The sequence below is a fragment of the Saccopteryx bilineata genome, chromosome 6, assembly GCF_036850765.1.
Source record: "Saccopteryx bilineata isolate mSacBil1 chromosome 6, mSacBil1_pri_phased_curated, whole genome shotgun sequence".
NCBI classification, from domain to species: domain Eukaryota; kingdom Metazoa; phylum Chordata; class Mammalia; order Chiroptera; family Emballonuridae; genus Saccopteryx; species Saccopteryx bilineata.
This window is the reverse complement of record NC_089495.1, coordinates 152,048,897-152,076,890: the sequence shown is the minus strand read 5'-3', so window position 1 is coordinate 152,076,890 and position 27,994 is coordinate 152,048,897. Positions and strand designations below refer to the sequence as shown.

The window sequence follows — 27,994 nt, the reverse complement described above, 5'->3', positions numbered from 1 at the left end:
CGGGCTCGGCTCGCTCCGGGCGTGCGTAAACTGAAGGTTCCTTCCGCTTCGCGTCTTCGGGAACCGGGAAACTGCGGAGCGCCGGCGCCGGGCTTCGGTGACCTCCAGTGAGACCCGGAGGTGAGGAACGTGGTGGGCACGGAGGGGAGTGAGGGCGGCGGGGAGCGGGGCAGCAGCGTGCTGGAGCGGGACTCATACCTTGTTAGCGGTACTCGAACTCTGCTAGGCCTCGGGGAGGGGCGGCCGGCATCTCCGGCGGACCTGGCGGGAGCTGCTGTGCTGGCTTTGCGGGGGTGGCAGCCCTGTCCCGCCAGGACTTCCATTAGACGTCCTTGAGGGACGCCCGACCGAGTGGAGGCTGACACTGGTGCCAGGGGATCCCGGGAGCCCGGCTGGGCCAGAGCGGCGCGCGGCAGGACGAAGCAACCTTGGCCGGCTCTATTCGGTTTAGGCCGCGTTGGCTGCGCTGTCGCGATCCCCGGGGAGGAAAGGCTGCCAGGAGGGTGGCTTTGGGGGACTGTTGAGCTGAGCAATGCTGGAGAGCGGGCAGGGCAGGGAGCAGCCCGGCCCGCAGCTCGGGGACAGCACCCGAGACGGTCCATGCGGTGCAGGCGTCCACGCCCGGGCAGTGCTGTTCGTCAGCACCTTCCGTAAAGGGATGTGGAAGATCTCCGCACATAATGCGACTAATCCAGGGCCATGAAAAAAACGATGCGCATAGACGTGTCCGTTTATTGCCAAAAGAAACAGGTTGAAAGGATGCGGACCCAATGTAGGGAGTTGCTCAAGGACTAATATTCTTCATTATTTTCTTTCTCTTTTTTTCGTGAGGGGCGTCGTCTCTTTGGTGCTGATGTATTTTAGTCCCAACCTTTAGGTTTTTCGGAATTGTTTTTAAGAAAAACTTACCTTGGAGGTTCAAATGTCGAACATTCAATTTCTGCATTAGAAGGTTGGGTTGATGTGTACTCCATCTTAAATGGTGTACTCAAATATTTCAGGGCTTTAGGACATGGCTTCTTACACTTGGTGTTGAAAAGTTATAGGGAACATTTGTTTACAGGCCATGCTAAATAATCGCGTATAATATCAGCATCGCCCAGTGTAGAGAATGTATTTTTTGTTTGCTTGTGAATTTATTTTTCACTCCATGCAGTGGAAGACCTGATTTAGAGGTGATCTAGCAAAGGCCGGGAGTGTACATTGGCGATGAATAGATTGGATTTTAAAGACCTGCTTTGTTGTAGTGTTTTTCCAGAGTTTATGATAAACTTGTCAGTGAGGACAAATAAGAATTAGTAACATGAAGCTTTAAAAAATTGTGCAAAGATTATACCATTAACATGAAAACTCATGCGTGGCAGGAGCATTTCAAGATAAAGTCGGTATGTGTGCTCTTTTTATTCTTTTATGATCAGTTTATAGACCAGCGGTTCTCATCCTGTGGGTTGCGACCCCCGCCGGGATCGAGACCCACAGGTTGAGAACCGCTGTTATAGACTGGATAATCATGTCTATATGAAATTACTGTCATTTGAAATTTGACTGTTTTTACCTACAGAAATAGCAGTTTCATATAATTCCACTTAATACTTTGTCAAAAATTTGGAGCTCTAGTGAATAAAGAGATGTGACTTACAAACAGGTAGTATATACTAGTAGAATTGGGTGTAGACTCTAGGTTTCCTGATATCCAGTGAAGAAATAATTTTTTCCCTGGGGCACTAGGTTCAACAACAAAATGCTAGATCCTGTTGGGATTAGAAATGGCTCAGTATAAAACAAAGGGCTTGCCTTAAAAGAAACAAAATGTACACAGTGATTAATTTGAGAGCCGTGTAAGCTAGTGTATAATCAAAACTGAAATGTGTAGCACAGGAAGGGTGCTAAGTGGGAGGAAAGAATTAGAGTAGGATGCCAAAGCATCCTTTTCTGCAATTAGCTGAGGTAGGTGGTTTCTGTAGCATACTGGATTAGGGTTTGAGGATTCCATTGAAATTAAATTATTCATTCTTTTGAAAAATCTTGTGAGATGTTTGTATCCTACTTCAGTCTGAATAAGGAAGGCATACATTGCCTATTTAACTTGGTTTTTAAAGTACATTTTATTTTTATTGCAGCATGGAATTAATATGGCCTATTAAATTTGCATGAGTCATCCTATAGCCTACTGGTGCCACATGCAACTGCTGGTGAAGGTGGAAGATTAGATTCGATGGCATTTAAATGCTTTGCATAATCACAGAAATAGGGAGGGTGCTCATGAGAAATGAGTTTAAAATTATTGTTACTTTTGACACACCTTTGTACATTCCATTACCACTCAGTTTGTATTTCCAAATAGGTCAGGTTCTCCTTGTTTGGGTATGGCTCACAGGATCACGTGTAATTCTTTTCCTGAATGTTGCAAAGATGACTTTACACCCAGGAAAGAAATGTCACAGAATTGACAATGCTACCATGAAATCATTTTGAAGGAAAGTATAACGTGCCTAATATAGGTTAAACTGATGTGTGATCGAATTGGGGTGCCTTCCTCCTCTCAGCTCAGATCTTAATTCAACTGAATTAACTTATTAATAGTGAAGGATATGTTGACTTGATAGGTATTAACCTAAATTGAGGGGTTTGGAGTGAGGAAGCATTAGAAATCATTTTGACCTGGGTCTTTTGAGGTGTATTTTTTTTAGTGTTTATTTTATTGATTTTAAAGAGAAAGGAAGGAGAGAGACAGAGACAGGAACATTGATCTGTTCTGTTGAACCAGCAGCGTCTGTGCTTTTGGATGATGCTCTAGCCAATCGAGCTATCCAACCAGGGCTTCATTTTAACTTAGTTTTGAAATGTGTTTTTCAGTCACTCATTTTCTCGAACATTGGTGCCACTTGATTCTTTAGACTGGTTGGTAGGTTTTGTTTTGTTTTGATTTTTATAAGAAGTTATGTGATAGAAGACCATCATAAAAAAGCTAGTCTCTCCTGACCTGTGGTGGCGTAGGGGATAAAGCGTGGACCTGGAACACTGAAGTCCCCAGATCAACACCCTGGGCTTGCCTTGTCAAGGCACATATGGGAGTTGATGTTTCCTACTTCTAATTTAATAGTATTTGTATTTCTGTTATTGTTTATTTTCCAGAATAGTATATAAAAGGTAGCCTCACTTCCCCACCTCATCTCCCTTTAATATATTCCCTTAAACCTCTGCATTCAGCCTTTACATGGGGGCTGAGAAGGAAGGGGTTATATTAATATCTTGGTGACTTAAAAGAAAAAGTCATCTTTAGGTCTGTTTCAAATGTGCCAATAAAATGCATGCTATTGTAGTTTAAGAATTTCTTCTTAACTAGGCAGATATTTATTTAGCAACTGCTATAAATGAGTGCAAGTGCCCTGAGGGTACAGTGAGTAAGACTCAGGGAGGAAGGCTGAAAAAGCAACACAGGCAGAGATGCATTGCACATTTACAGTGTGTCTGTAAAGTCATGGTGCACTTTTGACCGGTCACAGGAAAGCAACAAAAGACTACAGAAATGTGAAATCTGCACCAAATAAAAGGAAAACCCTCCCAGTTTCTGTAGGATGATGTGGCAGCATGTGCACATGCGCAGATGATGACGTAACACCATGTGTACAGCGGAGCAGCCCACGGCCATGCCAGTTGAGATGTGGACGGTACAGAGGAAAGTTCAGTGTGTTCTGTGGCTCGCTAAATTCAAATCCCTGACCAAAGTGCAACGTGAATATCGGCGCATTTGTAACGAAGCGCCACCACATAGGAATAACATTACTCGGTGGGATAAGCAGTTGAAGGAAACTGGCAGTTTGGTGGAGAAACCCCATTCTGGTAGGCCATCAGTCAGTGACAAGTCTGTAGAAGCTATATGGCATAGCTACCTAAGGGGCCCTAAAAAATCTGTGTGTGAGCCCACATCGAACTGCACTGAATAGGTATGAAACTGGGAGAGTTTTCCTTTTATTTGATGCAGATTTCACATTTCTATCGTCTTTTGTTGCTTTCCTGTGACCGGTCAAAAGTGCACCATGACTTTACGGACACACTGTATATCTCAGTGACTGCCAGCTAGTTAAAATGAGGCTCACAGTACAAAGTGCATGTTAGGTTGGAAGCCAGCACACACATTCATGTATGTATAGTTTCATGAAACAGAACGTTTCAAGAATACCTACTCATACTACATTTATTTCCATGAGTATTTTTTAGCAAGGGTTGGGACAGACAGACAAGAAGGGGTAGAGAGATGAGAAGCATCAACTTGTTGTTGCAGCACCTTAGTTTTTCATTGATTGCTTTCTCATATGTGCCTTGACAGGGCAGGGTGGTGGCAGGGGGTGTGCTCCAGCCAAGCCAGTGACCCCTTGCTCAAGCCAGCAATCTTGGGCTCAAGCTGGTGATCATGGGGACATGTCTATGATCCCATACTCAAGTCAGCAACCCCATGCTCAAGCTGGTGAGCCTGCAGCCAAGCAGGTGAGCCCATGCTCAGGCCAGTGACCTCAGGGTTTTGAACCTGGGTCCTCAGCATCCTGGTCTGATGCTCTATCCACTGTGCCACTGCCTGGTCAGGCTATTTATTTTATTTTAAAAAATGTTTTCTCTGACTCAGAATTGATTTTATAATCTAATTGATCCAGTGACTTGTACTTTTTTTTAATAGGTATTTTTAAAACTATGAGTTACTTTATCATATACATAACTTATAAAATATAAAGTAAAGCATTATGCATATAACAACCATGCTCCCATCAACCACCTTAAGAACTAACCATTTTTAATATATTTGAAGTTCCCTGTTTGTTTTCCATGATTACATAGCCCTCCCTCCCTAAAAGAGTTGTAGTTATCCTGTACTTTGAAAACTAGATATCTAGCCAGTAGCCATGTATGGTTGAATGTAAAGAACATAGAGAAATGCAGTGGGAGATGATTGCTTTGGTTTCTTTAGATAGACTTAGCCCCTTTAGATAGATTAATGCTTTCTTTACCCTAATTTGTTGCCTTTTTATTTTTTGTCTTTGATGAATGAATAACTTTCTTAGTTATTACCATAAATGTGAGATTCATTTGAATTCTTGCTAGTGTGCTGATGTGTCGATTAGTTAGCTTACTTTTTAAATCTTCATTATAATCAATTTTTATGGGTAGTTAATGTGCTTTATTGTAAGTATTAATTTTAGAGTAAGATTTGAAAGTTCCTATATTAGAGATCAGTGACTATATTAGATTTTTTGAAAACCAGGAGTATCAAAATTATTATTATTAAGCCAGCAAACGAGGGAATCTAGTCATAGTCTGCATTAGATCAAAATTACCTTTATGTTCTGTTGAGAATTTTTGAATGCTATGGATACGTCAGCCATCATCTTCTAATAATGTTCTAGCATTTTGATTAGCTGTAAAAGTTTGGGAAAAGAATTTTCTCTGGTGAGAGCAAGATTAAGAAGGTTTATTAAACATCATTTGGCTAGTGACATTATGCCATATGTTGTATAGAATGTTAAAGTGTAATGGACTCTTCCCTTGAGGAACTTTATAAACTAAGGTAATTTACAGCAGTGGTCCCCAACCCCTGGGCCGTGGACCAGTACCAGTCCATGGGCCATTTGGTACCGGTCCGCAGAGAAAGAAAATAACTAATGTTATTTATATTTAAGTCTGAACGATGTTTTTTTTTTTTTTAATGGCCAGATTCCCTCTGTTACATCCGTCTAAGACTCACTCTTTTTTTTTTAATCTTTTTATTTTTATTTTATTTTATTTTTATTTTATTTATTCATTTTAGAAAGGAGAGAGAGAGGGAGGGAGAGAGAGAGGGAAAGAAACAGAGAGAGAGAGAAGGGGGAGGAGCAGGAAACATCAACTCCCATATGTGCCTTGAGCAGGCAAGCCCAGGGTTTCGAACTGGCGACCTCAGCATTTCCAGGTCGACGCTTTATCCACTGCGCCACCACAGGTCAGGCTAAGACTCACTCTTGACGCTTGTCTCGGTCACGTGATACATTTATCCATCACACCCTAAAGGCCAGTCCGTGAAAATATTTTGACATTAAACCGGTCCGTGGCCCAAAAAAGGTTGGGGACCACTGATTTACAGGACACTAAAGGAGTAGATTCTGCATAACAAGAATGTGAAGAATTAAGAGGGTGTTTATGCATTTTACATTGGGGAAATTAGAAAATTAATATGAATAGTTTCTTACTTTTATTTTCTGCTGTATTGCTTTCTGCCGTGGCTCAGATAATATCAAGGGCTGATATATTTATTTGGTTGGATTTTAAATTGTACGATTCATATAATTTATAAGAAATAGTTGCTTTTAAGTTGGTTGCTAACAAATAATAGAGAATGTAAGTGTTGTAAGTAAAGAAGTAGTAACAGAGTCCTCTTATTTTTATTTTATAATTATTTTCCAAAATTACAAGGAGCATTATCCAAGAGTGTCATTCATATACACAACATACTGTGCATACAATAGCAGGGTTTATAGCGTTCTTTTCCAAAAAATACAGTCAACTGTATACTAATTGTTCATATTTGATATTCCTTCCAGGTTGTAAGGATTCTGTAGCTAACAATGTTGTCAAGACTTTTCCGAATGCATGGCCTCTTTGTGGCCTCCCATCCCTGGGAAGTCATAGTGGGGACAGTAACACTGACCATCTGTATGATGTCCATGAACATGTTTACCGGCAACAATAAGATCTGTGGTTGGAATTATGAGTGTCCAAAGTTTGAAGAGGTTTGTGAAATAAATATTGGGTCAAACAAATTACATTTTCATTTTCTAAAAAGAATCTCCTTTTAGAGACCATATAATCATAAATGTTAGGGGTAAAATATTTTAGTATTAATAAATGTACCTCAAATTTTCATTTACTTACATAGCATGGAAATGCACAGCAACACTCTTATTTTGCCTTTTTCCATACAAATGAATGTAATTGACTCTACTTTAGAAATATAGCTTTTATAACTAATAGTAAAAGTGATAAACTTAAACAGTGGATTGTTTAAAATTGGGTTTAATTTTTGATTTGCATATTTAATATTTTTATTTGACTTGTTCCTACATTTATATTATTATGATAGGTAAACTTATGATGCATGCAAAATAAAAATTCTTATTTTTTATTGTTTATTTTAAAAGCTATAGCTATGGTGATTTTTTTTCTCTTTCTCCCGATAGGATGTTTTGAGCAGTGACATTATAATTCTGACAATAACACGATGCATAGCAATCCTGTATATTTATTTCCAGTTCCAGAATTTACGTCAGCTTGGGTCAAAATATATTTTGGGTAATTATTTTATACATTTATCTTTGTGTGCCATCAGACTTTTTTATTTTCTATGGAAATACACCTGTTTTTTCAAATCGTGTATGGTAAAGTGTGTATTGTTTGAAGTTTGCTGCATAAATTCAGTTATTTACACCCCACCCCCAAGTGAGAAGCAGGGAGGCAGACAGACTCCTGCTTGTGCCAGATTGGATCCACCCGGCATGCCCACCAGGTGGCGATGCTCTGCTCATCTGAGGTGTTGCTCTGTTGCAACCAGAGCCATTATAGCATCTGAGGCAGAGGCCATGGAGCCATCCTCAGGGCCTGGGCCAACTTTGCTCCAGTGGAGCCTTGGCTGCGGGAGAGGAAGAGAAAAATAGAGAGGAAGGAGAGGGGGAGGGTGGAAAAGCAGATGGGTGCTTTTCCTGTGTGCTCTGACCGGGAAGTAAACCTGGGACTTCCAGATGCCGGGCTGACGCTCTACCGCTGAGCCATTTGGCCAGGGCTAGTTGTTCACTTTCTTATTGGGAGTTAGACATGCTGATCTTTGAAACCTTCATAATCTGGAGAAAATATTTCAGAATATTGATAGGACTATATGTTTCCTGTGTAATAAAGATGAAATATTTCAGTTTGTTAAATTTTGTCATTTTAGGTATTGCTGGCCTCTTCACAATTTTCTCAAGTTTTGTATTTAGTACAGTTGTCATTCATTTCTTAGATAAAGAATTGACTGGCTTGAAGTAAGTATTTAAAGCACAAATATACTTTTTCAAAATATTTTTATATATGGTTATATATTATGTATTCTTTCAAAATATAGTAAGAACTTACTAAGTTATAATATGAAGTTTCAGAAGTTTTAGAAAATATCGCCTGACCTGTGGTGGTGCAGTGAATAAAGCATCGACCTGAAATGCTGAGATCACCGGTTCAAAACCCTGGGCTTGGCCTGGTCAAGGCACATATGGGAGTTGATGCTTCCTGCTCCTCCCCCCTTTTCTCTCTCTCCCTCTCTCTCTCTCCCCTTCTCTCTCCCCCATCTCTCTAAAATGAATTTTTTAAAATTAAGAAAATAGGAAATTTTTTATAAAATCATTTAGCTGTTTTTAAAACATTAATATTTTGGTGTATATCCTTTGCCACTTTTTTTTATACTTAAAACTTTTGAGATTATATAATATATGCTGCTTTATAACTTCTTTATGCCGAATAATAGTTTATCAACATCTTTGCATGTCCTTAATGTTAGACTGAATTATTTGTATTGGCTGTCTAGTATTCCTCTGTATGAATATATGGTCACTCAGGATTGGACTGTTAGGTTCTTTATTTTTGTTCATATTCATAGTTATTTTCTTACAGTACATTCTTAGGAGTGAGATAATGGCTGTGTAAGTTTTTAGGACTTTTGAGTGCCATTTTTGCCAGTTTACTCTCCAGTAAGGTTGTTTAGTTTATCCTCCCACAAGTAATGATAAATGAAAGAAAAAAATTTTTAAAAGAAATTACATATTTTCTACTTTTTCTCCCCATGCTAATTTAAGGAGACATTGTTTACTAAGGATAATATTTTGGTATAAAATTATGAAGAGGTGTTTCTTTGTAAACATATTTACTTTTTTTTTTTAAGTGAGAGGAGGGGAGTTAGAGACAGATTCCCACATGCACCTGCAACCCCTCACTGGGGCTGATGCTCGAATCAGCTGAGCCACTGGCTACGACAGGGGTAGAGCGAGAAGGAGAAGAGAGAGGGGAAGAGAAGCAGATGATCGCTTTTCATGTGTGTATTGACTAGGGATCAAACCTGGAACATCCACATGTTGGGCCAACACTGGATCCACTGAGCCAACTGGCCAGGGCCAAACATTTACATTTTCTACAAATGTTTTGATCAACTAAAATGTTTAGCTTTGAGGATTTCAGAGGACTAAAGGGTATATATGTTTTGATCTGCATAAAGATACAGATACTAGAGGATCATACAATATAAGTGGGGGAAAGTGTTGTTTTAGAAAGAATTTTTTTAAGCTGTATTTTTCCTCTGTTTAAGTCTACCTCAACTTGTTTTTTTCCAGTGAAGCTTTGCCCTTTTTCCTACTTTTGATTGACCTTTCCAGAGCAAGTGCACTAGCAAAGTTTGCCCTCAGTTCCAATTCACAGGTAAGTATTTATAAGACATAAATGTTAATAGTATTCCCTTTTACCCATAGATTGTTTACATTAATAGGAAGCATTAATAGTTTGTTCATAGTCCAAGATTTAGGAATTGCCTACAATTGTAAGTTTAATTGTCAAGTTACAAGACTGGTCTTCCTAAGTGCCCTAGAAACTGTATCATTTACCTAACAACTCAATTATAATTCCATAGCTTCTGGAATTTGTAATCTTCTTCATTTTTCTTTTTGAAGCTTTCATAAATTAAGTTTATATTTTGAACTTTTGAATAAATAAGAATATCTACGTAGTAAAACAGTATAACATCTAATGGAAGTGAGTCTCAGGGTAGATTTATTTCTAAACTCTTTGAAAACACTAGCACTATTTCACACCTAAAGTTTTATCTTGGTATTTAATAATCACTTTAAAGAATCTAATATTTTTACAACCTTTCATCAGAGTATCTGAGTATAAAATACCATGTACATCTGCCTTGATTATTTATTTGGTAAACAGTTATGATCATTTGATCAAAATATGATTTTACAAGGATATGATTTAGGTTTCATAATACTAACATGGTCTCAAAAATTTTATAGCTAAGAATTTCTGTGGATGGTAGCCAAAGCATTAAATGTTGTCAAATTTAATTATGTACGATTTCATTGGCAGGATTAATCTATCACCTCAAAAAGTTATTTTGTACCTTACCTTCATTGATATGTTTGGTCTGTATTTTAGGATGAAGTAAGAGAAAATATTGCTCGTGGAATGGCAATTTTAGGCCCCACATTTACCCTTGATGCCCTTGTAGAATGTCTTGTGATTGGAGTTGGTACCATGTCAGGTTTGTAATCAATTTTTTAATAAATTTGTAATAAAGAGAGAAAAAAGAACATATTGGATTGAATTGGTTATTATTCTTAAATCCTAACTTTTAAAAGTCTGATCTTACTCTTAAAATTATTTGATTTTATGAATACATGGGTATATCTGTTTGTTTTAATGTAAACTTAAGTAGCAGGTTACTGGTTTATGTATTCATTTCACTCTTTCCATCTTGTTCAGTACACCACTTTTTTAATGACTTTGTGGTGTTTTTGCTTGTTCTTTGGTTTGGTTTTGTAAGATTGTATTATGAGGTTTTTCTGGTCATCCAGACCTTGCTGTTGCCTATACTGAATTGTGATTTGATTCCTTGTTTTTTAATTGTCATGTAGAAGATAGTACAAGAGTCGGGAGTTTGATAGAGCTAAGTTAGATCCTCCTAATAGGATGATTGAGAAGATTTAATCAAATACTATGTAGTATATCTTCAGGTGGATATTAGAGAATTAGATGTTAAATAGCAAACACAGTACTCTACTATATAGGACTAAATTTACAGTGTGGGGTGGAAATTCGCCAGAATGAATATATCATGCTGCTGTAGAATTTTCCTAATCATTAGAACTAGATTTAATGGCTTTCTCTTGAAGGCCATATATAGTTAACTGTTTTTGTATATTTCCTGGTGTCTTAGTGCCCTCAGTAAGGGCTTCATTCTTTCAGAAGTAAATTATCTTTGGTTTAAGAATAGTTGTCATACCTATGTGATTTTATTCAAGCAAGAGTATATAAAAAAATAAAAAGTATCAGCCAGAAACTAGTAGTAGGCCATGAAACCAAGGCCATGCAGCTGACATAGGAAGTAGTGGAAACTGATGTAGAAAGGAGGGTGATGAGGTTTGTCATGATGGGTCAGAGAAGTGGACAAATGAAGTAATTAGATTTGTAATGGGAGAAGCCAGTCAGGAGACCTTTACAGTTATACAGAAATGTATAGTAATTAGGAATATCGTTTAGGGTCAAAAAATAAAAAAAAGGACAGATTTAACACGTTAAGTAGGAAGTAACCCTTTGGAAAGGCAGTATAAAAGACAAAAAAGTCTTAATTTTCTCAAAGTATATAGATTAGTGAGTGTTCTTTTTATAGTAGCAAAGTGGCTTAAAAATACTACCTGGTCACAGAGTAAGAAAGAATGCCTGGAGAACATGGGTGCAACAAATTATTATTGTACACAGGGAAATAGTGGGTCTCCAAGTTGTAAAGAACATTGGTTAAGTATAGTTTCCATGGTCTTAAGTTTCAAAAGATACTTGACTGCAATTTAAAATGCAGTTAAAATGTAGGTTGTTCATAATGCTTTTGTTATTGTGATTTTGTATTTTCTTGAATTTCCATATTTGAGAGTAATTGCTATAGAATTTTTAAAAAATACAGTATATACTCTTGTTCTATTACTCTAATGTGTTATTACAAATCAGAAAATAAAATAAAACTGAGGTGGTTTTTTGTATTATTATAGTTGGCAGTTTTTATAGGAAAAGGGAATCACTTTTATTTATATTTTAAAACATTTATTTTATTTATTTTTTTCTTGCCTGACCAGATGGTGGCATAGTGGATAGAGTGTTGGACCAGGTCACGGAGGACCCAGGTTCAAAACCCCAAGGTTGCCGGCTTGAGCTCGGGCTTATCCAGCTTGAGCGCGGGGTAGCTGGCTTGAGTGTGGGATCATAGACATGACCTCATGTTCGCTGGCTTGAGCCCAAAGGTTGCTGGCCTGAGCAAGGGGTCACTCGCTCTGCTGTAGTCACCCCACCCCCTCGTCAAGGCACATATGAGAAAGCAATCAATGAATAACTAAGGAGACTAAGAAGCCACACCAAATAATTTATGCTTTTCATCTCTCTCCCTTTCTGTCTGTCCCTGTCTGTCCCTCTCTCTATCTCTCCCTCTGTCTCTGTCATACACACAAGAAAATTATTATTATTATTTTTTTTTTTTTTCATTTTTTCATTTTTCTGAAGCTGGAAACGGGGAGAGACAGTCAGACAGACTCCCGCATGCGCCCGACCGGGATCCACCCGGCACGCCCACCAGGGGCGACGCTCTGCCCACCAGGGGGCGATGCTCTGCCCATCCTGGGCGTCGCCATATTGCGACCAGAGCCACTCTAGCGCCTGAGGCAGAGGCCACAGAGCCATCCCCAGCACCCGGGCCATCTCTGCTCCAATGGAGCCTTGGCTGCGGGAGGGGAAGAGAGAGACAGAGAGGAAAGCGCGGCGGAGGGGTGGAGAAGCAAATGGGCGCTTCTCCTGTGTGCCCTGGCCGGGAATCAAACCCGGGTCCTCCGCACGCTAGGCCGACGCTCTACCGCTGAGCCAACCGGCCAGGGCCGAAAATTATTTTTAATATGAGTGACATCAGGAATGTTTTATATTCAAGTTTATTTGGAAAGTGAAGGAGTAGGATTTGGTAATTTAAGGTCTTTTCTAGCTCTATAATTCTGTTAACTCTATCTGAAAAGATTACTATATGATACCTTAAACATTTAGTAGTGGAACAGTTGCTAATTTTGAATCTTGAGGTGCCTTTTTGCATTATGTCATTTTACAAAGAGCAATTAACAGAAATTTTAAGAACATTAGATACTGTAGAGATTATATTGAAATTAGAGTTCAGTAGTACACATAAAATATTTGTTATGATAACTATCAGGAATGACATAACTGGCAGTATGTTTTACTTTTATAAAAAGGTAAATTGTTTTTGTGGCAACAAGTGGAAGTGGATCAATAGTATAAAATGTGGAGAGCTTGCTCCATTAGATAGCCTTATCTCAAAACAGAGTATTTTATAGAGGGGATTATCACAAATGTATATTGAACGCTACCATAATACCTGGCCTTGTGATTTTAGGGATGTGGAAGAAGACAGTCTTCTGTGCTCTCAGGCTTGGCATCACCTCTTGAGTTCCTAATTCTTTTTCTGGTAGATGTCAAAGAGATTAATATACTAAATTTTCATGTGTTTGTCTACCTATGCAGAGTCCCTGTGAGGTATGCAGCATCAAAAATACGCATACTTTAGGCACTGGCTCTGTAGCTCATTTGTTTGGAGCCTTGTACCCATACACCAAGGTTGTGAGTTCAATCCTTCATCAGGGTACATACAAGAATCAACCAATTAATACATAAATAAGTGGAACAACAAATCAGTGTTTCTCTCTCCCTTCCTCTCTCTCTAAAATGAATCAATAATAAAATTTTTAAAATACGCATACTTTAATAATTGTATGTTTAATTTTTCTCTTACCAGGTGTGCGTCAGCTTGAAATTATGTGCTGCTTTGGCTGCATGTCAGTTCTTGCCAACTACTTTGTGTTCATGACTTTCTTTCCAGCTTGTGTATCCTTGGTTTTAGAGGTAAGAAAGAGCAGTTCTCCCTACAATATTAATAGAAGAGTAATATTTCTCATTATATCAGTTCACCTAAATAAAATCAGGAGACTACCTTCTAATGTAATACTGACTTACTTTGTAGCTTTCTCGGGAAAGCCGTGAGGGCCGTCCAATTTGGCAGCTCAGCCATTTTGCCCGCGTATTAGAAGAAGAAGAAAATAAACCGAATCCTGTGACTCAGAGGGTTAAGATGATTATGGTAATTACATCGTTTTCTTCTCCCTACAGTATTTTCTGTTTCAGCGTCATATTCTACTTTTCAGGTTTTTCTTCCCTTCTTTTGTCATCTTTCTATAATTTTTGGCTTTTTCACTGATGTTCCTCTTCCCTTTTTTCTTCTTTCTCCTTTCTGAGAAGCTCCTGGTCTTTCTTTACTTTTACTGTCTCTCCCCTAAATAGATTTTTTCAAGTTCCTCTACTTTTTCTCTCTCTGGAAACCTGTTCTTTGGAATGTGTCCGTAATTCAGTGAGGCCAGTACTTTAATTAGTCACATAGCAAGCTTGGGGCTTTCTTTTCATTCTGAGGGGAGGCCAAGGAAGTTAGTGTCCGGTTATACAGTTGCTAACGATGAGAAGTTTAGGTTTTATAGATATGCAGAAAATACATAATTTAAAAGAAATTTTATTTTTTAGTCTCTAGGCTTGGTTCTTGTTCATGCTCACAGTCGCTGGATAGCTGATCCTTCTCCTCAAAACAGTACAGCTGAAAATTCTAAGGTTTCTTTAGGATTGGATGAAAATGTGTCCAAGAGAATTGAACCAAGTGTTTCCCTCTGGCAGTTTTATCTCTCTAAGTAAGTCACTTGCGATCTACCTTATTATATATTAATTATGGACTCTATGCTACTAAAAGTTTAGGTTGTGCCTTTTATATTTTCAAGTAATAACATTTTGTTTTCTTTTATTTAGAATGATCAGCATGGATATTGAACAAGTTATTACCTTAAGTTTAGCCCTCCTCCTGGCTGTCAAATACATCTTCTTTGAACAAGCAGAGACAGAATCTACACTTTCATTAAAAAACCCTATCACATCTCCTGTAGTGACCCAAAAGAAAGTCCCAGACAATTGTTGTAGACGAGACCCTACAGTAGTCAGAAATGACCAGAAATTCCATGCCGTGGAAGAGGAGGAAAGGATCAACAGGGAAAGAAAAGGTGATTTCTTATGCTCTTGATTTTCATTCTTACATTGTTGATTTGTCAAGAAGTTGAGTCAGTTTTAAAACTTATGTTCAGTTTTCTGAGATTTCTTTTGATCTTGTGAACAGCTGAAGTTATAAAACCCTTAGTGGCAGAAACTGACACCTCAAGCAGAGCTACATTTGTGATTGGTAATTCCTCATTCAATACTGCACCGGAAGTAGAGACACAGGAACCTGGACTTGAACTTCCCAACAAGCCACGGCCTAATGAAGAATGTTTACAAATACTTGGGAATGCAGAGGTGAGGAAAATAAAATAAACTCAAGCTTAATATCTTTCTTAAGAAAAGGAGCTTTCCGCCTGACCTGTGCTGTCGCAGTGGATCAAGTGTAGACCTGGAATGCTAAGGTCGCTGGTTCGAAACCCTGGGCTTGCCTGGTCAAGGCACATATGGGAGTTGATGCTTCCAGCTCCTCCCCCCCTTCTCTCTCTCTGTCTCTTCTCTCTCTCTCTCTCTTCTCTCTCTCTCTCTCTCTTTCCCTCTCTCTCCCCCCTCTAAAAATGAATAAATAAAATGAAAAAAAAAAATCTTTAAAAAAAAAAAAAAAAAGAAAAGGAGCTTTCCTAGTAAAGGAAGGAAAGAAGTCATAGCTACTGAGTACCTACGAAGTTCTAGGCACTGTGTCACATGGTTTACAGGTATTGGTCTTATTTATTTTCCATAATTACACAATGGTGGAATTATCCCCACATTTTAGATGAGAAAGCTTAGGCTTCTGGAGGTTTCAGTATTTACCAAAGTAATAACACCTAGGAAATGATAAAGCTGGGATCAAGAGTCTTAAGATTTACTGTCCAATGCTCTTTCTACTTTATTACTGTTTATCATAAAGATGAGCGCCTTCTGTATTCTCATATGTGTGTTGAGGACTAGGAACGGTTTAACAGAACTGAACCATAAAGATGAAAGAAAGTTTTTGTTTGTTTTTCTAAATAAGCTTAATGTTCATGAGGAAACTTATTTTCCTTTGAGATTTGAGTAAGTTCCTGCCTATGACCAGAAGAGTCCACTTATGGTTTAGTGTGATACTGTGTTCTAGCCATATCTGCTTAATTTGGTTCACTTTTCATTCATGTACATATGAGTGAGAATAGAGTTGTGCTTGTTTGTCACTTTCCTTTCCCTCATTTCTATTAACATGTGTACCAGATCTCAGCTGGCTAGCTGTATACAGGATCAGCAAAACCAATAAGGGTGGATGTCAGAATTTTAACTGGATTTTTTTCCTGTGGACCTTACTTGCAAAATTTAGTGTTTTGGGCTAATAACTGTTTAATTGTCACATTTTTTTATGAAGAATTTACTTTTATTTTAATATTTTTATTCTCAGTTCATCTTTAGAATTCCTAAGTCCTTTAGTTTCTCCTCTTACTTTGTTTTAGCTCTAATGAGAGCATTATTTGTATTAAATGATGTGTTTAATATTAATAATATGAAGTACAGTGCTTCATCTTTTGTCATCTCTCTCCCTCAACCCTTTCCCATTTTTATTCATTTCTTTAGAAAGGTGCAAAATTTCTTAGTGATGCTGAGATCATCCAATTAGTCAATGCCAAGCATATCCCAGCTTACAAATTGGAAACTGTGATGGAGAACCATGAACGAGGTGTATCTATTCGCCGACAGTTACTTTCTAGAAAACTTCCAGAGCCTTCTTCACTCCAATATTTACCTTTCAGGGACTATAATTACTCCTTGGTATGTTATTTTTTTTATTTGATAAGGTTTACTTTGTAACCTTTTATTCTTACAGCTTTAGTCTTTTAGTCTTTAGCTTTTTAGGTTTTTTTCCTTGACTGGTGTTTTATATGTAGTTTTATAAAATAGTTTTCCTTTTTAAGTCATTTTACTATAATTTTATATTCTGTCTATACAGGTTATAAAAATTCAAAATACTCTTCCTGCTGTTTATCAAATATTTTAATATCTTAAATACTTTTTAAAGAGTAAATTAAAATTTTGTTAAAAATACCCTAAAGGGTTAAGTTGAAGAAAGTTATTCACGACAAGAACCATGTATTTGCAATACAGATACTCACTTGGTGCCTAATTTTCCCTTTTAGGTGTTAGGAGCTTGCTGTGAGAATGTTATTGGCTATATGCCCATCCCTGTGGGAGTGGCAGGGCCTCTGCGCTTGGATGGAAAAGAATTCCAGGTTCCAATGGCAACAACAGAGGGTTGTCTTGTGGCCAGCACGAACAGAGGCTGCAGAGCAATAGGTGTAAGTTGGCATTTATATATTTGCCTCTTTTAGGATGCACTCCAGGCCAGGCAGTGGGAAGAGTTTGGGGACAATAGGGACACCTTTTGGGATAAGCAGAAGAGTTCAGGATTAACATGTGCTTCTATAACATATTCTGCATAGCTTGGTGGGGGTGCCAGCAGCCGAATCCTTGCAGATGGGATGACACGTGGCCCAGTGGTGCGTCTTCCCCGTGCTTCTGACTCTGCAGAAGTGAAGGCCTGGCTTGAATCACCTGAAGGGTTCGCATTGGTAAAGGAAGCATTCGACAGCACCAGCAGGTGTGTGTGGGGGGGTGTTGTTAGTGCATTTGTGTTTATTTCAGAATCAGTGCCAACTTCTTTGATTAAGAAATACAACTGTTGCCTGACCAGGCGGTGAAGCAGTGGATAGAGCGTCGGACTGGGATGCAGAAGGACCCAGGTTCGAGACCCCAAGGTCGCCAGCTTGAGCACGGGCTCATCTGGTTTGAATAAAAAGCTCACCAGCTTGGACCCAAGGTCGCTGGCTCAAGCAAGGGGTTACTCGGTCTGCTGAAGGCCCACGGTCAAGGCACATATGAGAAAGCAATCAATGAACAACTAAGGTGTCACAATGCGCAACGAAAAACGAATGATTGATGCTTCTCATCTCTCCATTCCTGTCTGTCTGTCCCTGTCTATCCCTCTCTCTGACTCTTTCTCTCTGTCTGTTAAAAAAAAAAAAAGAAAGAAAGAAATACAACTGTTAACATACTGCCAGTTTAAAATGACATAAAGTATCAAATTTAAATCCATTCATTCAAAATTAGTAATATTAATATTTGGTTTGGGGTCGGGGAGCAGAATATTAATCCAAATGAATACCTCCATAGATGTAAGTTAGAAAACTATAGTGTGAACTGAGTTAGTAAGTTTGTGTGTTGGTTTTACATGGCTCACTTTGATTAGACTATTACTTTGCCCTCAAAGAGTTTTTTGTTTTTTGTTGTTTTTTTTCTGCATTCCTCCGAAGCTGGAAACAGGGAGAGACAGCCAGACAGACAGACTCCCGCATGCGCCCGACTGGGATCCACCCGGCACGCCACCAGAGGCGACGCTTTGCCCACCAGGGGCAATGCTCTGCCCCTCTGGGGCGTCCCTCCGCGGCGACCAGAGCCACTCCAGCGCCCGGGGCAGCAGCCAAGGAGCCATCCCCAGCGCCCGGGCCATCCCTGCTCTAATGGAGCCTCTGCTGCGGGAGGGGAAGAGAGAGACAGAGAGGAAGGAGGGGGGAGTGGAGAAGCAAATGGTCGCTTCTCCCATGTGCCCTGGCCGGGAATCGAACCCGGGTCCCCCGCACACCAGGCCGACGCTCCACTGCTGAGCCAACCGGCCAGGGCCTGCCCTCAAAGAGTTTTGACTTAGAATTGCATTAGGGCAGAATTGCCTGAGAAAAAGATTTTGGAAGCAGGGTAGAACTTAATATTTGTATAGTAGATTTACTTTGAATTTGGAAAATTAAATTTATAAAGAAGCATAAACAATACAAATGATAAGCCCCAATGTACTTCAAACTTATGTGCTTGACTAAACTAGATTTTTAGGTAATGTCCATCTTCTTAAAAAACTCTTTGCTTCTTTTGTTGACAGGTTTGCACGTCTACAGAAAATTCATATGAGCATGGCTGGGCGCAACCTTTATATTCGTTTCCAGTCCAGGTCAGGTGATGCCATGGGGATGAACATGATTTCGAAGGTGAGCATGGGTAGACTGTAACAGAACTTGCAAAAGTGTTCCAGCGAAGGGGAACTCAGTATCAGGGAGTCAGAAGTGGGAGCAGACTCGCTGTCTACTTTATGCCCTCCTGTATTTTTAATATTGTACCGTGTACATCTACTTTAGAGAGCTAGTTGATTGCCCTGGCTGGATAACTCCGTGGGTTAGAGCATCATCTGGAAGCACAGGTTGCTGGTTCGATCTCTGGTCAGGGCATATACAGGAACAGATCAATGTTACTGTTCCGTCTCTTTCTCCCTTCTCTCTATGTCAAATCAATAAAATAAATATTTAAAAATTAAAGGGATAAAAAAGAGTTGATTGAAAAACTTATTGAAATGTAAATATTGAGTTATGTAACTCATTGTATAAATCAGGCATTTGTTGATTGGTGTTGTTTGTATTTGCTGTATTTAATTTAGACTTATTATACACTTTCTGGGTCTATTGAGAAGGGATGGGAACAGACTTGGGATTAGCACTTCAAAACCTTATCCCATGAACCTTGAAGGTTGACCTCTTCTAGACACTTTAGGACTTGCATTTAAGAGGCCACGCTTATGTATATAGTCTATTTATTTTAATTATCTCTGTAAGAAAATTGTGTACGGTTTACATTTTATTGTACTGCTATTTGTTATATACAGACACAAATGTAAAATGTTAAAATCAGTTGGGCTAGCGAATTTTATTTCGAGGTTTACCTGATGTAAGGACTATTTGGAAAGAGAGAGGATAGTGACTAAATCCATGAGATTTAAAAATTACCAGTAAACAGTACCGTAGTTCCTTTAAAAATTAAAAATATTGTGGAACCCAACAATTCCTCTTCTGGGTATATACTCAAAACAATTGAAAGGAAAATCTCAAAGATATTTGTAGCACCCTTGTTTATAGCAGCATCATTCACAACAGCCAGAAGGTTGAAGCAGCCCAAGTGTCCGCTGATGGATGAACAGATAAACAGAATGTAGTGTGTATCTAACAATGGAATATTATGCAATCCCAAAAAGAAAGGAAATTCTGACAGATGCTAAAGGTGGATGAACCTTGAGGTTCTTTTGCTAAGTGAAATACTCTGGTTACAAAAAAAATACATTATGATTCCCACTTAAGAAGTATTTAGATTAGTAAAATTTGTAGGGATAGAAGTGGAATGGTGGTTTCCAGGGACTGAGGAGAAAGGGAAATGGGAAGTTACTTAAAACAACTAAACTGTAAGATGATTCTGTTATGTGTATTTTACCACAATTTTTTAAAAAAGTATGTTTTGGGTTATTGAGGTGTGAGTTAACTGAATTAATTTCACTTAATTGGAAATGATAAAAAGTCTTGTTTATATTTTATGTAATGTAAATCCTATCCCCCTTGTTTTTTAGAGGGAGGGAGGGACAGATAGGGACAGACAGGAGCAGAGACAGATGAGAAGCAGCTCATAGTTGCAGCACCTTAGTTGTTCATTGATTGCTTCTCATATTAGCCTTGACCTGGGGGCTCCAGCTGAGCTTGACCCCTTGCTCAAGCCAGTGACCTTGTGCTCAAGCCGGCGACCTCGAGGTTCTGAACCTGCGTCCTCAGCATCCCAGGCTGATGCTCTGTCCACTGTACCTGGTCAGGCATTATTCCCATCAATTTTGTATTAATAAGATTTACTTTAATATCTGCCCTCTTCTTCCAGGCTTGGGAAATTGGGCTTTGAGATAACAATTGAATAGCCAGAAGGAGGAATTTATTAAACATTGATTATAAGATTGGGTAATTCCTTCCCCAGTGACATGAATGAGTATTTTATTCTCATTTTTTTAATATTCTCATCTATATTCTAGTCATCAATCAAACAAAGAAGTTTGTTTTCATACCTAGAAAGAACCATTAGGAATCCATACCTGAGAAGTTATTTTTGTGCTCAGTTTCTTTCAAGTATAGTTATTGTATTAGAAATTAAGATTACTGTTACTGCACTTAGAAGTACTTGTATTAGGTACAAATAAAGCCTCTGATCTATAAATAACTGCATTTTAACATAACTTTTTGTTGCTGTTGTCACTAGGGTACAGAGAAAGCACTTCTGAAACTCCATGAGTACTTCCCTGACATGCAGATCCTGGCCGTCAGTGGGAACTACTGTACCGACAAGAAACCTGCTGCTATAAATTGGATCGAGGGGAGAGGAAAGTCTGTTGTTTGTGAAGCTGTCATTCCAGCCAAGGTTGTCAGAGAAGTGAGTGATGGAATAAATATTTTATTGTATTAGTCTTTCATTGGATTTTAAAAATGGGAGAAAAGAATGTGACATTCTAAGTAAAGTTGTTTAATAGATGGTTATGTTTTATACTAAAGATTTGTGTTTTGTCATATCTTAACCATCTGTTTGTAGCATTCACAGGAACAGCTTAACAGGTACTCTTCTTATTGAGGACAGACCTTAAATGGGGCCACATCTAAACCTCCTTATTTTCTGGAGGTACAGGAAGATAGATCTAGGTAACATACCCTTGAATCTTCTGGGGGAAGATGTAAAATTTGTACAACTCTGTTTTCTAGGTGTTAAAGACTACTACTGAAGCTATGGTTGAGGTCAATATTAATAAGAATCTAGTGGGCTCTGCCATGGCTGGGAGCATCGGAGGTTATAATGCCCATGCAGCCAACATTGTCACTGCCATCTACATTGCCTGTGGACAGGTGAGGGCTCCAGCCTCTACTTCTCTTCTCTTTTGTGGTTGTAAAAGAAGTTTTATATTTTTCTTTTTTTTTTTTCTTTTTAGGATGCAGCACAGAATGTTGGTAGTTCAAACTGTATTACTTTAATGGAAGCAAGTGGTCCCACAAATGAAGATTTGTATATTAGTTGCACCATGCCATCTATAGAAATAGGAACTGTGGGTGGTGGGACCAACCTGCTCCCTCAGCAAGCCTGTTTGCAGGTATGAAGTGGCCTCAAGCCCAGTTCTCTCTGAGATTCTCTGTGTTTCTACCTGATACTGCATATCACTCATCTCTATATTTTAGTTGGTCTTTTCACATTCTTTTGTTTCCCACTAGCCTAGTCCAATAAGCATGTCTGGGCATAAGCTTAGTCAATTGAGGAAGTAATTAAAAGAACAAATGAATGTTCATGTACTCTTACATACGTGCCCTCTGCCAGCCAGGCTGTGGATATGTGTTAATTATGGTGTCCACATAGTACTGACTGTCAAATCTTGGAAAATTAGTGGCGTCTAGTTCTAGTTTGATGCCATGGTAATTGCCCTTGTTTTAGTAGATTAAGTAGGAAATTATTGCCATGACTTTAAGGGTGAATCCTGTTATGTCTGTCTGGCTGCAGATGCTAGGTGTTCAAGGTGCATGCAAAGACAATCCAGGGGAAAATGCCCGGCAGCTTGCCAGAATTGTGTGTGGGACAGTGATGGCTGGGGAATTGTCACTGATGGCAGCATTGGCAGCAGGACATCTAGTCAAAAGTCACATGATTCACAACAGGTAGGACTTAAAGATTTATTTAACATGTTTTCCCTGTATTCACACTACGCAGTATAAATACTTAGTATTCAAATACAATAGTCCCCCAACAAAATTTCACATTCTTGATATTTTGTATGTCTGTCTTTTTCCCCCCCGTAGGTCAAAAGTGAATTTACAAGACCTCCCAGGAACTTGCACCAAGAAGACCGCTTGAATAGCCTAACAGTTCTGAACTTAAACATGGGTGTTGGGTTCTAAAGGACTAACCTAAAATCTGTGAATTAAAAAGCTCAATGCAGTGTCTTGTTGAAGATGAACAGATGTGATCGATGAGATGACTGCTTGTTTGCCTCTTTCAGAAAGGTCTGACTGAGGCCCTTCTTTTCCTACAGATTCCTCAGCTCTGAAGACAGTCTAGTGATTTACATTCTGTGCTCTTTGCAAAGAACTCAACATGGATAGTATGTTATAAAAGGTCACAGATGGTAATCGACAGCTCACTTCTGAAAGAGAATCACGCTGGGAAAAAGTGTTTTCTTTTGATGAAATTCATGGAGTTCATGGTGATCAGTTTGAGATTGGTCCTCTCCACACACCTGCCACCTTCCTCGATTGAAAATGGATTTTTAAATTATACTGTAGCTGATAAAACTCTTGATTTCATAGTTAATTTATTAAGTCTGGGTTGTAGAATTTAAGAAATAAGAGCTAAGTTTATTTTTTGTAAACTATTACTTCATTTGGTGCTGGTCTATTTTGATTTCTTTTGGGGTAACCAACTTGATTCTTCACAAGAGGACCTGCTTTCTTCAAGGGAAGAATTACTCTTATTCCCCAACCACAGAATAATGTGCTAGGCAGTCTAAATAGTTCTCTATCAAGAAAACAAATCACTGCATTTATCTCTGCAGGCTATTTGTTCAGAGAGGCCTCTTGTTGAAATATGCTTGTTTAGATTGACTGTAACGTGTCTTTTGACATGAGGCTTTAAGAAACAGTTTCTCTGTGCTCTTTCGTATACTGGAGCTTGAAATAGTGCTTAGGCAAAGGTGACTCTTTATCAAGAACATGCAAGTCTGTGACCCCTCAGAATTCAGAGGGTAGAAAATCGGTTTAAAGAAAAATAACATTTCTCTAATCAAGGGTTTTTTCAACAGTTGTGAAGACTAATCTTCACACAACATCAGGCTGGTTGACTCTTGTGGACCAGCATGAAATTTCTGGTGAACTGGTGGTTGAAAAACAATTTCTTAAAAGACACAAATTTATTTAGCTGAAAAATCTAGACAGTTTTTCGTAAAGAATGGAATCAAATTTGTATATGTTGTAATAGAGCTTCTTATACTAGGAGTTTATTGAAAGTGTTCAAGAAATAAAAATCAACTTGTGTACTGCTAAAATGCTCTAAGTTTAGGCCAGAGACAATAGTATTCTTTAATGTTCCCCAGAAAACCCTGGCTTGCTTGTGGAGCCTAATGGAAGTGTAAGTCTGGTTCCAGAGCCAGTGGAGGTGCCATGTGAATGGCCGGGAAGGAGTGTGCCTTGTTCCTGTGGCTAGGAGGTTGGTGATTGAAACATTCACACAGGGCTCTTTGATGGACCCATAAAAGCTTTTAGCTTTCTCAGGGGTCAGCAAACTTGTTGGATTTTAATTTTTCTTAAATGTACAAGTTTTGTATAAGTAATAAAGAAGTTCTTATTTTGTATTACATCTGCTGCTTCAAGTGTTGGTCTTGGAGAGCTGATGACTCATGTGGAAGATGGACTCAGAAAGATTCCAGCAGTGCCACAGTCACGGAGAGCAGAGCCTCTCAATGGTTGCATCTACAGTATTGTGGAAGTTGTCAATACCTTTCAATTGCTTCTGTTGTGACTTTCAGCCAGTGACTGACTTACCTGAACTTGTCATAGAAGTGGCAGTGAAAAGTTGAGTCTTCGTTTTGATGACTATAACCAATATCGTCTTGCTAAATTGTTTTGTACAATTACTAAATTGTATACATTTTGTTACACTTTTTTTCCAGTTCCAGTAAATTATGATAAGGAAGTTAATACTGATAAGTGTAAGCAGTAACCTTTTTCTGTTTGGATTATCCCTCAGCCGGAGCCCTAGAAGCGTGTGGTCTGCCCAGAGTGGCAACCTACAGTTCACACTGGCTGTTGCATGACCACTTATTCTCCATTGGTCTCCAAGTTGGCAGAATTAATAGGCTAGTGTTTCATGTACACTAAAATTCTCTTTCTTATACTTAGAGAGTTTGATTAGTTGAGATTTATCATCTCAGCTGAACTACTTTTGGATATCGGGGCTCTGAGGGTTACTTGCAAGGAAAAGGCATCAATCGAGAGTGGGCATCCAAAACCAAGTGGCCCCCACAGGTGTGCTTTAAACTTCATCAGCTGGATTGGACAGTACGGTGTTGGCCTCTTCAAAAGCCAGTTCCCATTTATTTACAACTAGAAAGCCCGGCGGTCATACGAAATAACCGCTGTTCTAGATATTATAAATTGTAATTAAAATGATTTGTGCAAAGGTGTTTGCTAATTCAAACTGAATTACCCAGGGCAGGCGGCAAGGACGCCCCTTTGCTTAGTGCCCCATGAGGTTTCCCTCTTCTACTTGCTTAATTGCTTAAAGTAGAGTGCAATAAAGGAAACCACTGGTGGTACATTTCTTAAGAGCCACCAAGAAAGACGCATTTGCTCTGCGACTGAAGCAAGGCTTGTCTTTCTCTGCTCAGTGGTTTCTTTCTGTCGAGAAAGCCGTTTTTGTGCAGCTTTAGCTCCTTTTCTCTCTTCAGTGCTGTATTTTCTAGGAGGCATTCTTAAAAGAAATTACAGTAAGACGTAGTTTTTATGTAAAACAGATGATTGCCAATGCAAACAAATGTTCACCTTCCCCCGACCCGCTCAATTTGCGTTCAGCCATGGCAACTTCACCCCATTGGCTAGTACAGTTATGCAAGAAACCAATAAGCTATCGGGGACAAACAGACACTTAAGCCGCATATATTAAAGATTACTACAGTTCTGCTGTACTTAGAGGTGAAAGGTTATGTGTGAGCCTCTAAGAACAAAGGCCCAGATAATAGAAAATAGTTTGATTTTTTCTTCCCAGATTACATGTGATCACTTATGTTTGGCCTAATCCCGAGTGGGGAAAGTTTGGTAGGCAACAGTGACGGATTTTTACCCATTTTTCTGTCTGGGTGATTTCATAAGCAATAAGATGCATGTGGCAGGATAGGACTTTTCTTCATCTAAGGAGATGAGAGATTAATCAAAAGGAAACATCTCATCTTGAAGGATCTGAGCTCAAACAAGGATGCAGAGCAGCAAAACATCAATACAAAGCCATTGTATAGGCGAATCCAGAACAGTAAATTCACTAAAAATTTTTCAAGACCAAAGTTCAACTATTCTGGCCAAGACTAAATAATAAACTTGAAAAACTTTTTTCACTGATTTGAGAGAGAGAGAAGCATCCACTTGTTCCACTTAGTTCCATGTAGTTGTGTACTCATTAGCTGTTTATCATTCATATATGCCCTGACTAGGATTGAGCCTGTGATCTCATTGTACCTGAAAGATGCTCTATACACTGAACCACCTGGCCAGGGCCTATTAATAATAAACTGCATTAGCAAAGATTATGGGTAATCTCTACAGTAGAAACCAAGAAAAGATGAAAAATGATTTAATCTACAATTGTAACGTTACTCTTTTCACTGTAAATGAAACATGCTTCCCACACATACCCCTTTTATTCTTTTCCTCCTGAACAAATTTGAGAGCTGCTGAGGGAGGTGTGGGCACTCTTGTATTAGGGTAACAGTTCCCTAAAGCCAACAGAAGAGACCCTTGCACTAACAGCTGGAGCTAAGAGGTAGTGCACAAAGGAGTGCATTAATTCAGTGCTCCAACTTGAATGTGCAACACTCACTTGGAAGACTTGTCAAAAGTCAGATTCGCTGGGCCATCCCCAGGGTTTCTGATTCCCTTTGTCGGGGGTGGGGCCAGGGATTTGACATTTCTGTTGCTGCTGCTGCTCCAACAGTTCTGAATTTCAGGATGAAGTGCCTGGTATGGCTAAAGGGTGTTAGAAAATCATGTTTATTCAGATGCACAAAGTTGGAAAACACCATGGAGAGATCAAGTGTTGCTTAATAAGACTTATTAGAATTAATCCTAGAGCCTGACCTGTGGTGGGGCAGTGGATAGTATGTCTTCCTGGAATGCTGAGGTCGTTGGTTCGAAACCCTAGGCTTGCCTAGTCAAGGCACATAAGCGACTACTACAAGTTGATGCTTCCTGCTTCCCCCTCACACACACATATCTCTCTCTCTCTCTCTCTCTCTCTCTCTCTCTCTCTCTCTCTCTCTCTCCTCTCTAAAATCAGTAAATAAAATCTTTAAAAATAAAAAGAATTAATCCTAGAGAGATATAACTAAGCAACTGCTGAGTATGTTATTTGGATTTTTGTCTCCCTGCCCTCCAACTATGACCACCCCCAAACCTGTCTCACCCACCAAACGACACTAAAGTTCTTCATGTCTTCAATGAATGGACCGACTTCCCCAGAGACACAACTAGCCTTTGTTGACTATGGAACTCCTTTGCTTTCCTGTTACTTGAAATTTCAAATGGTAAACAAGGCTTAGTGGATGGGGTAAGGGTAGGAGATAGTTGAGCAATTGTGATTCCACTCTTAAAATCAGCTGGGATTGTATGTTAGATGTGTTGGACACAATAAAGCAAATCCAGAGTATTGTAAGTCCTAAATAATGTGTGATGGGTGAACGTTACTACCAGTTCACTCCTAGCCTGAAGATCAGCAAGGAGGTAACACGGGAGCCTCTGCCTCTGCTCATTTCACTGTCTGAACTTGGGCAGTATTCTCAAAGGGCTAATGAAACCAAGTTTTGATCTGTTTCCTACCTCAGTTTCTTAGAGAGTGAAACCTGTGAGAGCTCTACCTCATTCTTAAACCTTTAGTGCTCTTAATAGCAAAATATACTTAGATTTGTACAGAGCAGCCCACTCACCTCTGGCCATAGCACTGTCAACAGATCTGGATGCTCACACTGCACGACCCTTGGGAAGTAGTAAAAGCTTCAAGTTGGCTTGCTGGTGTAGCCTGGATAGTTGCAAAGTTCTTCCGGAGAGGGCCACCTTTAACTTGCTTAGGATAGTGCCTACCTAGGCTAGTAGAATCCAAACCTTGAACACCACATCAGAAAAATACTTTGGGACACCTCCAATCAATCTATTTCTTTGTATATTGACATATATACAATATATTATCAAACAAAAATATGAAAATATACACAAATAGAAATTGAAGCTCTTTTCTGTACTTCAGTGTAAATCTTGCCCACATTTTCCTCCAGATTGAAGTCTCCAAGTTAGGGGACCATGTCTTTTCTTGTTACCTTAGTATACTGTCTTAAAGATACTCATTGTTGTTGATTGGCTAACACAATAAATTAATAGAATTAGGACTTATTCCAAAGAGAAAAACAGTCATTTAGAATGAGCTGACAGCAACCCTGGCTGGGTAGCTCAGAGTATCATCCTGATATACCAAGGTTGTAGAT

General features: G+C 39.1%; 1 protein-coding gene across 1 annotated transcript; it reads left to right on the top strand.

Moving 5' to 3' along the window:
* Nucleotides 1–24,449, top strand: HMGCR (3-hydroxy-3-methylglutaryl-CoA reductase). The gene is made up of 20 exons (XM_066234434.1): nucleotides 1–120; nucleotides 6,570–6,758; nucleotides 7,206–7,317; nucleotides 7,955–8,042; nucleotides 9,378–9,462; nucleotides 10,201–10,306; nucleotides 13,604–13,710; nucleotides 13,829–13,945; nucleotides 14,380–14,540; nucleotides 14,656–14,903; nucleotides 15,017–15,192; nucleotides 16,456–16,650; nucleotides 17,016–17,174; nucleotides 17,319–17,476; nucleotides 18,806–18,911; nucleotides 20,983–21,153; nucleotides 21,477–21,617; nucleotides 21,701–21,859; nucleotides 22,261–22,415; nucleotides 22,557–24,449. The coding sequence occupies exons 2-20, from the start codon at nucleotides 6,594–6,596 to the stop codon at nucleotides 22,609–22,611; spliced, it is 2,664 nt and encodes an 887-aa protein (XP_066090531.1). The 5' UTR covers nucleotides 1–120; nucleotides 6,570–6,593; the 3' UTR covers nucleotides 22,612–24,449.
* Nucleotides 24,450–27,994: the final 3,545 nt, after the last annotated feature.